Raw genomic sequence first — 14,916 nt, forward strand, 5'->3', positions numbered from 1 at the left:
GGATTTGCTTTTCAAGACCAGACATGTAGAGCCCATGGCCTCCTAACATCCTCCTCAAGACCATTGATTGATTGATTCAAGGAGCGGGTCCAAACTCAGAAGGCATTTAGCTCAGCACCTCCATGCCTCCGTTTTATCCCTCCCCCCTCTCCATCTGTGCATGATGGGTTTGTTTCTCCCCAGGTGCTCCCCCAAGGATGGCCAGTGTGAATGCCGCCCGCACATCACTGGCCGCAGCTGCACTGAATCAGTCCCCGGCTACTTCTTTGCTCCTTTGAATTTCTATCTCTATGAGGCAGAGGAAGCCACCCCTCTCCAAGGACTTGCACCTTTGGTTCGTATTTCATTTAGTCTCCTTCCAGACTTGATTTGATGGGGCGGCAGTAAATACATATAGCACACCCTTGAGATCATGGGTAAGGTACCTGGAAAAGAATGGTTTGGCCACCCGTGCCAATCAGAACAGAGTTTACTTAGCATGGAACTGAAGGTTATAGAAACTCTGGAGGGCAGAGCCTGCATTTTACGTGATCTTTATATTACAAGTCTAGCGCAAAACCTGGCACGTAAGTGGGAATTGGTTGAGGCTGTGGTCAAATGGACCTGACTTTTGCTCTTTCGATGTGGCTGTCTGCTAACACGTGTTCATTGAGTATCTACTTCTCTGCCTTCCCCACGACACTATAAACCACAAGATGGACGGATAGATGTGTATGCTTTTCACCACTGTTGCCCTAGCATCCGCCACAGTGTCTGAGCCACAGCGGGAACCTCACAGACCTCTGCTAACGATGAGCAAATAAGGTTCAAAACGGAAGTATACGATGTCCTCCTGAAGCTGATCATAGACTAGTCGTTCTCACTGATGTTCACTGGTGTGGGTGAGGGCAATTGTCACTCGGTGCCCTACTTCATTCCCTCCAAGTCAGGGTCCTGTGGGATATTTTCCCTAAAAACGTATTTCTTAAAAGTCTTGTTAGAGGAGCAGACACACACGTGTGGAACGATTAGAGAAGTTAGACTCCCGTGACACTCTCAAGCATGTGACCCCAGCCACAGGCAGGAATGTGGCAGGGGAAAAGGGGATGTGCGGTGAAAGTCTTCAAGAGAGAAGGCATGTAAAAGTCGGTTCTGAAGACAGGGTTTGGATAGAAAACGGGAACTCGTCCAGGTTCCAGCAACTAAGTCGTTTCCTGAGATCTTTTCTTTATCTGGACACCATTGATGGGAGGGATGAAAATGCCCCTTAGGAGGCTTGGAATGTTCTCTTCTGCTGACTGGAATCGGGGGGAGGGGCGGGAGGCTTTCACTGTCCCTACTTAAACTTACAACCATGGTGGGTGGGATCAAAATGAAACTATTCTATGTCTGCATTCTTCTTCATGATTTTTAATTTTGCACCTTTATGATGGTGACTTAAGAAAACACTTTGGTAAGATAATATTGGTATTTATATTTAGGCTATAACTATCGTAAAATAATAGAAGATATATGTTGGTCCCTACCCCTGGTTCCTGGTAAAGAGCTCCTAAATCCTTTGGAATTTTCTGGTGGATAAGGATGTCTTTTGTTCTAATTGTGTGACTTGATGGGCTTCTAGATGGGGCCTGGTCACCAGAAAGACCAAGCTTTGATTAGAAGCTTAGAATTTTCCATCCTCCCCACCCCATTCTCTGTGAAGGGGAGGGGAACTAGAGATTGAGTTAATGAATGACCATGCCTATATGATAAAGACTCCATAAAAATCTCCAACATATAGGGTTCAGAGAGCTTCCAGGTTGGTGAACACATCCATGTGCGAGGAGGGTGGTGCACCCCAACTCCAGGGGCCAGAAGCTCCTGATAGAGAACCCTCCCAGTCATAACTCTTCATCTGGTAGTTTGTATCCTTTATAGAATTCTTTATTATATAATAAACCACCAAACATAAGTGTTTCCCTGAGTTTTGTTCTAGCAAATTATCGAGCCCAAGGAAGGGGTCATGGGAATCCCAGTTTATAGCTGGTTGGTCAGAAGTACTGGGAACAACCTGGATTTTCCATTGGCATCCGAAGGTGGGGTTGCGGGGACAGTCTGGTGGGACTGAGCTCTCAACCTGTGGCATCTGACACAAAGTCCAGGGAGATGGTGTCGGGACTGAATTAAATTACAGGACACTCAGCTGGTGTCTGAGACTTGGTGATCATGGGAATAAACCACACACCAGTGTCCGAAGTGTTGTGAGCATAGTTAACAGTGTGACAGTAGAGGGGTCACACGAGAGGGTCTTTCCTATACAACTCTAAATATAATTGTTCCCACTATTTTAGATAAGAAAACACAAAGCAGCTGTAATATCTAGAGTAGACGGACTGATGCTTAACGTATATTCCCTGTGCGCCATGCCGTAGCTGCTGAGAAGCAGTTAAGGGGAATGTGCTAATGTGCTAATGCAGCTCCAAGCCATGAGTGTAGTCTGACGTGAAGCCTTACTCCTCTCTCCATGGTTCAAAGATCAAGGACAGAGAATGGGCTTAAAGGGCCAGGAAAATTGTGCAGAGGATCGGAAAGTAGTATCTATGACAATTCAAGCTGGGACTGATGTTGTGTTTAAAATACAGCACGAATAATTTCCTCTCCACTAAAAAGATGATCCTTAATTGTAGTAGGAAGAGTTTAAGCTAGACCCTCTTTGTGCATTCATTCAACAAATATGTATTGTGTGCTTACTATGCTCTTGCTTTTGATATTAATAAAACTTCCAGGGCCACCTGACAGGCTCAGTCGGTGGAGCATGAGACTCTTGATCTCAGGGTCAGGATTTCGAGTCCCACGTTGGGAGAAGAGGTCACTTAAAAGAAGAAGAAAAACAACTTCCACTTAGAGCTCTGTCCTTTGCACTTTATATACGTTACCTCGTTTGACTTCCCGAACAACCTATCACCTTTAATTTCCAGATTAGGGAGACATTAGAGAAGTTACCTAACTTGCCCAAAGTCACACAGCTGGTGGGCAGTGGACCCTGGATTGAAACCCGGGTGCATCTGGTTCCAAAGCTCTTGCTCTTAACCCATCAATAGGTGCCACCCACATGCGTAACGTTGAGCTCCAGGCTAAGGGCAGCATAGAAAGCAATTAGTCACGGTCTCTGCCCTCCAGGAATTTTTAGCTATAGCTAATACACTTACATAGATACCTCAGGATGGGGGCAGAGACGTATGACAAGAAGGATCCATATGTGCCGTGTGTTAAGATTTCAGAGCCAAAAGTGATACTTTATGAACAGGCTTAAGGCACAGAATAATGTGGCCTGAGACTTGAAAGCAATAAGCGTTCCAGTTGGTGGCCTCGGTGAGAAGACAGTCCAGCCAGGAAAAGTTATAAATAATGGCTCAGAGGGGAGACAGGGTAGGTATATTCCCAGGTAGAACAGGAAGTTTATATAGGGAAGAAGTATTGGAAAAGAACAGTAGATCCTCCTATTAAAGAGCCTATATTTTACTTTTTGGGCAATGAGAACTCGCTGACGCTTTCTGAGCCAGAGACTGACCTGACGAAGACTGTCCTCAGTGTTCCTGTAAGTGCGGTCTAGTCGCAGGGAGGTCTGGGATGGAGGGAGAGCTTTCTGCTGTAGTCCTGGCAGGCATAAGGAAGGAATAAGGAAAAAGCTAAGAGGTAGCAGAGAGAGGAGAAGGTATGGAGATAATGTGAACAAAAAGGATGTGAACCCAAGACCATGACTTAGGAGTAACTCTTTGAATACTCAAATCAGAGAATGAAGAAAAAGGACGATTAACTTTCTTGGCGGGTCTTCAAAAGATGTGTGTGGGTATGTGTGTATCTTAATTTTTTCAGGCTGCTGTAACAAAAGCACCACGGACTGGGTGGCTTATAAACAACATAGATTTATTTCTCACAGTCCTAGAAGCCGGGAAGTCCAAAATCAAGGCACCAGCAGATTCATGTCTGGAGAAAGCCTGCTTCCTGGTTCGTAGATGGCCGTCTTCTCACTGAGTCCTCACACGGCAGAGGGGCAAAGGAACTCTTTCATAAGGGCACTGATCCCATTCCTGGGGTGTGCCCTCATGACCCAATCACCCCGGAAAGGCCCCACCTTTAATCACCACCACTGTGGGGATTAGCCTTCTCTATGTGGATTTTGCAGGGACACAAACATTCGGTCTATGGCAACATCCTTGCTACTCACATGTGGTCTATGGACCAGCAAGGCTGCATCACCTATGAGTTCACTGGACTTATAGAGTCTCAGGTCCTGCCCCAGACCTACTGAATCAAGTCTATGTGTTAACAGGATCCCTCAGTGATTCATAGGCAACTTGGGAAGCACTGGTTTGTTTTCTTATAGAAACTACCTGTGGTCACAAAACTTAACATTGATTGGATTTAACATAGTGTGGAATTTGATACAGTGTAGTATAAAGCTAATTCCATAATAGGCTTTCTGCATAAAATCAATAAAATGGTTTCTAATTTTGTGTTGGACGCATGGACATAATCCAGCGTGGCCTGTCTGAGGTTCCTCATCGCAGAGGTCAGGCAGCTGGACGGAGAGTGTGGCTGAGAATCACTAAAATAAGCGAGTTCCTGAAGCGGGCCTCCGCTGACCCGAGGGCTGCATGCTCTTGACGAACAAGTAGGGCACCTGTGAAATGAAAAACTCTTGTTTGTAAAACCAATAACGAAACATCAACCAAGGAAACACCCACGTCCAGAGGACCGCGAAAATCTGGAAATGAGCAATTGGCAATTCCGACCGGGTCCCCGCTGAGGGGGATGGTATGAAAAGGAAGCCCGTGAGACCAGGATTTTAAGGAAATGGGAGCCGCAGGAATGCAATTCCTTGGCTTCGTTTGGGAGGTGGCTCTCCTGGTATAACCTCTCATGGGACCCTGCGAGGTCAAATCCCACAAACTGTGAGAACTGTCAGGAATTGGCCTCGAGAGTGTCCAGAGTGACAATAGCTACTGAAACTGCGTCTCTACACCATGCCTGCTGTTGATTTTCTACAACTTTCTTCTTGAGATCTCACGTTAAAACATAGCATCTGCGCTTTTTTTTTTTTTAACACCACGAAACTAGGAGATAAGCATAAATGTTTTCCCAGGTTCGAATGTCACCAGCACAGCGTCGTTCAAAAAGAAAACCCGAGACGTCATAGGACTACCAAAATTTTCTCATTTTCACGGAGAAAGAGGAATTATAAAGTGCTTCACGACTCCTTCCTGAGGCTATGAAATGAAGATCGTGATTACCTTTTAAGTTATCAGATAACCCGAAACGCTTGCACTGTGGTAGAATTGGAACTTCTGTGGGTTACTGACGCTGTAATTTCTTTTCTTTTTAAGATAGCAGCAACAGCTTTGCCTACGTGTGATGTGTACTTCCAGCAACAAGGGAGTGATTTCATAGTTGACAACGGCACGATAATACTGAAGAGAAATCAGAAGCAGAGTGTACGTGCTGACGAGCAGAGTGAGGTAAACCACTTCTCCATGGCCGTCATCTGTCCTGCCTGAAACAAACAATCCGGTAATGTGCTCAGAACCGTGTGGGGCCCTTGTGAGTACTCAGTCCCTGTAAGCTGCCAGTGTCCTCGAGGATGGGATGGAGGAAAGGAGGGCACAAGCTCAAAGTAATTAGAGCTTCTGGGCAGAATCCCAGTAGCTTTCTTTGTTTCAAGACAGAAGTTTCTGGAAGGCTGGATTCTGGAGTCAGAGTCAGGTATTGCAAATTCACAAGTTTTTGTCACTTTAGGGACATAAGGAGAGCTGAGGAACGGCTCTCCCCCTAGTTGGAAGGAAGAAGACATGCTGATATCCCTGGGGGTGGTGCATGGCGTCGCCATGTCTAGAATCTGAGACAGTGGAAGCTGGTCAGTGCTAGTGTGGGTGCAGGATGATGCCACCTCCACGGGACCCTGCTCCAATGGCTTCAGAAGGCCAGAGGAGACCTGAGGACCTTGTAGCCAGCCAACTATATTAGTTTGGATAATAGTCATCCAACTCTATTAGTCAAAGTTGGGGATGCCTTGGGTCCATTCCTTCCTTCATTCAGTACCCTGGGATCTTCACTGAGTTTCCCACATGCGTATGCATGAAGGGGCATGCTGGAAAGCCAATGAAATCAGGGCTCACAAACCCTGAGTCAGTTACTTAAACATAAGAGACCTCCTTGAGTGAATGAAATGGTTGAATCAATGGCAACAAGAATATGTCAGCACGAATGAAGTCTGTCCTTAAGATCATTGTTGTGGAAATGAGCCGTGTACACAAACCACTAATGGTGGCTGGGTGGGGTAAGTATCATAGAAGAGGTACACATAATATGACACGGACTTCAGATTCAGGAGAACTACCTCTAGGTGAGAGAATCAGAGAAGGCTTCCTGGCTGGTGTTCCTCGTCCCCAGGTCCATGCACACCAGTCATGGCGGACTTGCTCTTTCGTCTGCCTGTTCCTGTGCCCACACCATATGCCCATGAAGCCTTCTCTGACTCTCTGGGCTTCTCATTTTGAGTCCATCTGAAAGATAAGAGTGGGGAATGAGTCACTACTCCCATCTCCTGGCTCTCTATAAACAGATAAGCGAACCTGAAACTTTACTGTGCGGAAGCACTGACTAGAGGGCTCATTTAGAAAGCAGGTTCCAGGTTCTTACCCTCAAGATCCAAATCAGAGAGTCTGGGACTGGTCAAGAAATCTGCATGTTTGCCACGCACCCCAAAGTGATTCTGATACAGGTGGTCCATGACTGTTCTTTGAGAAACACAGCTCTAAATATCCACAAACTACTCTCCTGACTCTTGTCTGAAATGACCACCTCTGTATTATTTCTTGATTTGTAAAACTTCTACTCATCCCTTACAACCCAATGCAGATTTATCTTCCTACTCCAACATCTGGACATAGTTCATTGTTTCCATCTCTGGGGTCACACAGATCCGTAATCTTCAAACTGCAGGTCCTGCCTGTTAGTAAGTAGGTTATGAAATCAATTGGCTGGGCCCAGCTTAGTACAACAGAGGAATACAAAACAAGGGCATATTTTCTTGGTGAAAACTTTGTTTCGGTTTGTATAAATGTGTATGGGTTCCCTGGAAACAGACATTGCAACAGAGATGTGGGTGCATGTGCCTTATGGAGGGGAAGGAACACTCATCAGGAGAAGTCTGTAGGGGAGGGAGGGCAGGAGGCTCGGGAGGGGAAAGTGAGGCAAGGATGAAGTCTGGGATAGATGTAGCCTTGGCCTGATCCCCTGCGAAGGTTGGAAGCATAAATGGCACAACAGAATTGTCCCCCATTGAGGGTCAAGGGCAGGCCTGTTATGTCCATCAGCCTGTCATGGTTGTGGGCTCCCAGGGCAGATGCTGGCAAGCTCCCAGGTGAGGTGACTCCGATCCAAGGGCAGTTCTCAAGAGAGGGGAGCTATGTCACAGCAGCTGGTGGCTGGAGAGCGTGGCCCAGCCGAGGGGACCCGGCAGTGCACTCACAGCGAGGGCTGGCGTCTGCTCTTTGCATGCTCAGCCCCACATGCCGGGCCCTTTGTTCAAAACTTAGGGAAAAAGAACATTGAAGGCACTGAAACATATAGCATCTTACTTTCTTCCATAGTCTCTTGACTTCCCGGTGTTCTTTTATTTGCCATCTAATGTCGTTTGAAGTAAAGAAATATTAAAAATATAAATTACTGGCACGAATGGTACCATGCATCTTTATATCGTGCAATTTTCACTGCAAACATAAGGGCATTTGGCTCATGTAAAATCACTGAAATTACACGGGTTGTATTTTGTAGTTATAAATGCATATGTATTCTGGCCTTCCCAGAACAATGGAATGTGCAAAACGAACACAACTGTTTCTGTTTCACTCCTCGGTATGTGTCTTACCAACACTCCCTACCTTCAGCATACTAACCAGTAAGGGAGGGCTGCAAGAAAGACAACCAGGAGTCGCCCTATCTTTCTTTCCTTCTGGTCATCCTTTGGTGTATGCAACTGGCTAATACAGGGAAGCAGCATGAATAACGTCTTTCTCAGAATGCCTTTGCCTTCTTTCTGCTTTCAAAGCAAGTTCTGGCTGGAACAGAAAAAGCCTGGCTTCTTGGAGCTGTCGACACCCTGCTTACTCAGGCATCAACATAACCCACTTACCTTATATGCACTCTTAGTTTCACTGAACACGTGCGCATAGTAGGTCCACTGGGATGCTGTGTTCACCGGCATCATGTGCACTATTTGCAAATGGGGGCAAGGAAGCACACACATAGGGGGCATGTCTCTTCTCATATGCACGTGCCATTGTCCCAAGAGACTTCACTCACAAAACAATTTCAAACATAACATTATTATTTCAAGATGGTGATGGCAGAGCATTAAACCAAACATGGGGTCCCTTCTGAGTGTGGGACCCTCTGGAAGTACACGTTTGCACGCCCATGAAGCTGACCCAGTCCATCTGCCCCTTACATTAAGTTCATTCCATGCACGCACGGGCTTTCCGGGATTCTCCTGGACCACAATTCCTGGGGAGATTTACAAAAGGAGATTCGTGAGACAAATGCAGCCTCTGGCTGCCACAATTAGTCCCAAAGGTGGTAACCGATACTCACTGTCTCCCTCCTTCCTTGCCACCCATTCTAGATTCCCTTCATGCTCAACTAGCACTTCTGCAGGTTGGGATGACCTAGACCTTCATCCTTCCACAACTGAGCCCCTGGTTTCCATGGTCTTCTCAGGCTACATGTAGGGGAACACCACAGGTGTCTTAGTGGGCCACCTCAGTGCCACGCATATTCCTCATGTCCTGATTAAATAGGATCAGCCCTTCCGGTTATGTCAATTTCGTCCCAGGCCTCCTGGTCTACAGGCATGAGAAGCCCTGGTGGCCATGCAGCAGCCATATCTTTAAGGTTAGTGGAATTCCTTGTTCCTGGCCAAGAATCAAGACATCTAGACCCACAGAGCCTAAAGTTGCAAGCACAAGAAGCCCAAATTCCCTTGGTAACCACCTGTGACAGTGAGCTTGGCCACTCCTACTAGATTTCCAAACCCATGTCTTCTACCCATTGGGAGCACAGCATCACATAAAGGCCATTGCCATCATTAAGGAGCAAATGACATCCTGAAGAATACTGTCCCATCTCACAGGGTGTCGTTCCCAAGCTAGTGAAGCTGATGCATTTTTTCGGGGTCCCATCCCACTGCCATCTGAGGTTAACATCTTCTGGATGGCATGGTTTGTGTAGAGCAGTGGATCACAAAGTCACATGACCACTGCAATCCTTCTTTTGCTGTGAAGTGGGTCCCTTGAGCTGAGGACGGGTGATGTGGTCTTCTGACAGAGGCCACAGAGTATCTGATTCACACCGTGGGAGACCACACGACATCGGCTTGGACCAAGGGACCCACTTCACTATCCTTTAATATAGGAAATAAGTGTGACATTTTGTGGCACATCTAGATGGTTCAAACCCCTTTGGTCTATCCAGTTACAGAGAGTGGGAGAATGAACAGTCTTGGGGCAAGACAATATACATTACCCGAGAGAAGACAGCCTGCTGCTTCTCCTTCTCTGTGTTTCTGGAGAACACATTTTGCATTTCCTTTGCTCCATATCCTGGGTGAGGGTGGTGGAAATCTGCTCTGGTAAAGATGCTCCCTCAGGCACGACAGCCACAGATGGGACTACAAGCTGGTTAAGTCTGTATTAAGTGTATGATGGGGACATGATGGGAACCACCATCGAATCCTGAGAGTGGCGCTTGGAGAATGTCTCAGATTTGTAGTACTGTTTTTTATTTACTATCTTGACTTGGTGGAGAGAAAGTGGTTGCAAATGGATGTTTCACAAGCTTTTACTTGGCATTTCCTACTAGAAGAGCTCTTACCTTTCCTTCCAGGTCAAAGAATCAATGCCCACTGCTAAGCAGATCCATTCCAATTACATAGTCAGGAATTGGAGGAAATAATCAAGGGACGGTTCAGTAAATCTGTGAACCCATTGTAAAAAGGACTTAGGCCAGGACTCCATATATTACCTGACCCTCAGATGCCCTTCTTCTAACAAGGGGACCATGATGGCATTTTGGGTACCTGATTTACACTTGCCATGGTGTTCAAGAATCTTTCTTCATGGGGATCTGGTCTCTTATTCAGTCACTGGGTTCTGGATCCAAGAAATGGCTCAGGTCTAGGAATTTGACAGAATATCACGTCTTTCCATTGGGGCAGCTGACCTCAGCCTTTTGATAATTCATATCTGACCGCTTTTAATAATATATGTTAAGCAATACTTTTGTTGTCTTCTCGTCTGTGTTGCTCCTGGGAATACCGTGTTCTATTAGTCATCTCCATTGAAGATTCCTATGGGTCAGGCCCCCTTGTCTCCTTCTCTAACCTTGCTGCCCCCTATAATAATTATGCCCATCTTGTTTTTGAGAGTTAAGTGCTACCCAGTCTTTGATAGTCTGGGATCCTGTCCTCCACATTGATACCAAAGAGCTGTTTCCCAGTGATAGATCCTACTAGCCTACAGAGGACACCCAACACTCAGCTTTTCAGTGATGCTGTTGCCCTTCTCACCAGTTCATTGCTTCTTGTCCCAATAAATAAGGTGTCCTCCAGGCTTTCAAAGAACATAATCGGCTGGTGGGTTTCCTGGTCCTGTATCTTAGATCCATTCTAGAATGCCTGCTACTCTGAGCCTTGTATCCCTTCCTCCACAGTCTGCTATGGCCGTTCTGGAACCTCCACTCCCTCTCCTTGGGACCACAGCTTTTGCCAAGCTTTGAAGAGCTACTCCAGCAATATATTGGACCCATCTCCCAAGGCTCCAGAGCTCTTGCCAGGCTATTAAATCCCATATTACTGGTGATCCCAAATCGACAAACTCTCTCTATCCAGTTTCATGTTCTGCCTCCTTATTCTAACAACCTCAGGATGCAGACCCATTCTCTCTCAGTTGCTACCTGTACGGGTTAGCCAAGTCCCTCTCAGAGATCTAGCACTTTCCCAGTCAGGTCATGCTGAAACTTGACTCTAATTATCAGGCACGTGGTCGGGGGGGGGGGGTAGGATAAGCAGATCCTCAGGAAGGTACACGTTTTCTTCCAAGACAGCTGCATCATTTGAGGTTTCCACGTCATCCTCAAATGCGGCAGGGGGGTGGAGTGGAGGGGCTCTACTCTAGTAAGAGTGGGTGGATTACATCTATGGTCCACGAGCGCTCAGGAGAGCCTCAGAGTTCAAGGTTCCCACGTGCATCACCCATGTCTTAAGGTCCCTCTTCTTCCCCGTGAAGGGCCTGACTTGGGCATAGGTGACTTACCTAGGCTGAGAATGCAGGCTTCTCCGAAGTTCTGCAAGTCTTAACAATGAGGTCCTGTGCCTGGTCGTCAACTCTTCCTGCCATCTGCCTAAAGGAGATGAGGCTCTTTAAATCCCCCCAGGGAGGCCCTCTGACTCTCACACTCGGCTTTAAACTGGTGATTGATTGCCCTGAGTCCATCCTCCCTCGCCACAGCATCAGTGGCATTCAACAACTCCCACCTATTTCCACAGTCCTTATAATTGCTGTTCCCCCATATCTCTCAATGCCAGAAACATGGCTGCAGTCGGTGGCTCCCCTCCTGCCTTTATCCTGTCCCAGTTCTCCACAGCTGACAGCTTTAGCAATTGCTCTGCTGCCACATCCCAGGGATCATCAGGACATGTTGCACACGGGGGTCCCCGTTGCCAGCTAAACCGAAAACGCTCCTCCTCCCAAATTGCATCTGGGAGTCTGCTTTTGGGTAAACTGGCTGGCACCAACTGTCTCAGGTCAAGTGCCCTAGAAACAGAGCCCAAGACTGGATTCAGGTGCATGTGATCCAGTAAGGAAGTGTTATTCAGGAAAGCTCTGTAAGGGAGTGAAGGAAACAAGAGGAGGGAGTAAGATGTAGTCTCAGGTGAAACCAACATTGGATTGATCCATGAAGGAGCTCAGAGGCATAAACCGCAGGCAAGGTTGTCCCCTCTGCTGGGAAGACAGGGTCAGCCTTTTATAGCTCTGATCAAGAAGCCACTGGCTGTGAGCTACCCTCGGGGACAGGGGTGGGGGGGGGGAGGGGTTAGGGAGGAGGTATGGGAGGGCAATTCTCTAGAGAAGGAGGCAACCGTGAGCTCCTAGAAGCCACACACACAGCAACTGCGGGTGGTGGTGCACCAACCAGGTAAAGGGGATCCCCGAGGGGCATCTAGTGTCTACTGCATTTGTGAGAGTGTTTCTGAAATGTTTGAAAGACATTGCATGTAGACAAGTTTACATAGATATCTGCTGAAACCTAATCTGACGATATAGTTTCTTATTTACGTTTCGGTCTCCAGTGCAAGGTTCTAATCTCCTCCGTGGCCAGGACTGTGTCCTATTCATCTTTGCATTCCTAATGCAGGGGTTGGCGTTGAATGGTTGCTCAATAAACACTCACCAAATGAGGAGTGGTTTGGGGTAGATCGCAGAGCAATTTGAACCCCAGGCTAAGTCATATGGGCGTGATTCCATTGGCAGTTGGGTAAGAGTGTGAAATGCTTATTGGCAGCTGTGCGTCATGTGGGTTGGATTAGGGAAGGGGTAGAGAGAACGGCAAAGGCACTGTTGTAGTGAGACAGGCAAAATGCAACAAGAGGCAGAATTCTGGTGGATGCTGTGAGCATGGGGAGACAGATGCAAAAGTCATTAAAGTATTATCTCCAGGGTCCAGATGGCCCCAGGCTGACATCCAGGAGAGACCATCCGGGATGCAACCCAACGTGTTACGCGTTTCATACTTCTGTGCCTCCAAGCAGATAGAAGAGCATTTCTCGTGTCTGCATGGAAGAAACATCCAAAAAAAAAAAAAATAAATCCATGTGGGTTTTCTCACTGTCGTGCATAATGAGGCAAAGTCCACGAAGGAAGCATGGGAATATTTTCTATCCTTCCTCATTTTGGCCAGAATCCCACAGTTGTATCTGAGAAAACCCCAGGTCACCAGCGTGGAATGTGTCCAATTCATTAGCACGTGGGGTACTTAAGTTTAAAGTGGTTTCCAGTGACACGGCTTGGAAATCAATCACTCTATACGGTAACATGTTCCAAAGCTGCGGATTCAGCACATCTCAGATGCCTTCTGGATCGTATCCTGGCTGGAATAATTTATCCGTGACTCAGATGGATCATGTACACATCAGGAAATATGTACTTTTTTTTTTTCCTGAACTCTTTTTTTTCCTGCTAGGACTCGACTCTAGCAAAGCTGAGTGCATTCTTCTCCAATTTTAGGGCTCAGTGACTTTTGGCCAGGTGCCTGCTGTTCACGGTGTTTTCCGAGAACCAGTTCCTGGAAGCCCTACTGCGTGGACTGGACCTGGATTCGCCCGGGTTCTCCCTGGGGCTGGCTTGAGATTTGCCGTCGACCACATTGCCCTTCCCATGGACTTCACCATCGCCATTCGCTATGAGATTCAGGTATCCGACTTCTTCTTCAAGGGTAAAACCTGCCTGAGGTAGTACATTTTCAAATGGAGACTTTCCATTCCGGTCTTGCTAGATAGGGTCGTCAGAAAATGATTTGCAAAAAAAAAAAGAAAAAAGAAAAAACCACACCAAAAAAAAAAAACCACACACACACAAAAAAAACACAAAAAACAGAACATCTGGAGGGCATTATAAATCAAAGGGTTTCCTAATGATATTAAAACAACACACTAAGCCAGAGGCATGTGTGCTCTATTCCGTGGAGAGAGGCTAGAGCGGGGTTATATACTGAAGGTACAAGGTCTGAGGAAGTGGTGATGGAATGTTTGTATAAGAACAATAAAAAACTAAAATAACACAAATTCTGCCCTCCTTGGGCTTTTTTCTAAGAACTTCACAGGCTCACCTGTGTGAAGAGATTCTGACTCCTAGGGATACAGAAGAGGCGTTTATTTGCACTTGGCTTTTACCCTGAAACAAGAGCAAAACTAAAAGCAGGCTGCACCTCGTGGCTTCCCTGGCCTTCCCCCCGCCCCCGGCCCCACCACCACCCTGTCCCCCTCCCCCCTGCCTTTTGAGAAATATCTAAGACAGAATAGAAACCAAATTAGAAAAACACTTGATCTAGAGCAGTGGTTCCTCACTTTTTCTTCGCAGAATCTTTTCAATGATAATCTGACACCCCACAGACCATCTGCCCCAAAAAGTATTTTGTGAGGCTGGGGGTGGTCTCAGGGTCCCCAGAGTCCCTCCAGGGACCACACTCTGGAAGTGCTCATTGTGTGTTACACGACCAAAGCTGCTGACCCGCTTTGAAATTCTTGATATGACATAATTCTCTGTTTCTCACTGATAAACGAAAGCCAAGGGACTTCAGTGAACTCGGACCTGGTGAGTATAAGAAGTCATTAAAAATATAAGGTACAAATTTTTCCATAGAACACATCTCTGACATCTTTATTTTTTTAATTTTTTGTTTTGATTTTTATTTATTTATTTTGAGAGAGAGGGCATGGAGCGTGGGGGGGGGGAAGGGCAGAGAGAGGAGGAGAGAGAGAATCCTGAGCAGGCTCTGCACGGCCAGCACAGAGCCCAGGGCAGGGCTTAGTCTTACAAACCACGAGATCATGACCTGAGCTGAAATCAAGAGTCAGACGCTCAACTGACTGAGCCACCCAGACGCCCCTCTGACATCTTTAAAAAGCATTTCCAGGGTGGCTGGAAATGCCCGGGTGGCTCCGTCGGTTAAGAGTCGACTCTTGGTTTAGGCTCAGGTCATGATCTCATGGCTCCTAGATTCGAGCCCCACATGAGGCTCTGCACTGACAGTGTGGAGCCTGCTCAGGATTCTCTCTCTGCCTTTCTTTTTCTGTCCCTCCCCCTTTTGCATGCGTGTGCTCTCTCTCTCTCTTTTAAATAAACT

General features: G+C 46.8%; 1 protein-coding gene across 2 annotated transcripts in view; it reads left to right on the forward strand.

Annotated features, from left to right (window-relative positions):
* LAMB4 (laminin subunit beta 4) overlaps positions 1-14,916 on the forward strand; it is a 107,725-nt gene that overhangs the window by 34,650 nt on the left and 58,159 nt on the right. For both annotated transcript variants that reach the window (XM_053897273.1, XM_053897272.1), the window contains 3 exons: positions 184-334; positions 5,346-5,477; positions 13,299-13,484. In XM_053897273.1, the coding sequence (XP_053753248.1) occupies positions 184-334; positions 5,346-5,477; positions 13,299-13,484 (469 nt within the window). The remainder of the gene's footprint in view (positions 1-183; positions 335-5,345; positions 5,478-13,298; positions 13,485-14,916) is intronic.

The sequence above is a fragment of the Panthera pardus genome, unplaced genomic scaffold (genome assembly GCF_024362965.1).
Source record: "Panthera pardus isolate Hobbes unplaced genomic scaffold, ASM2436296v1 HiC_scaffold_8, whole genome shotgun sequence".
NCBI lineage: Eukaryota > Metazoa > Chordata > Mammalia > Carnivora > Felidae > Panthera > Panthera pardus.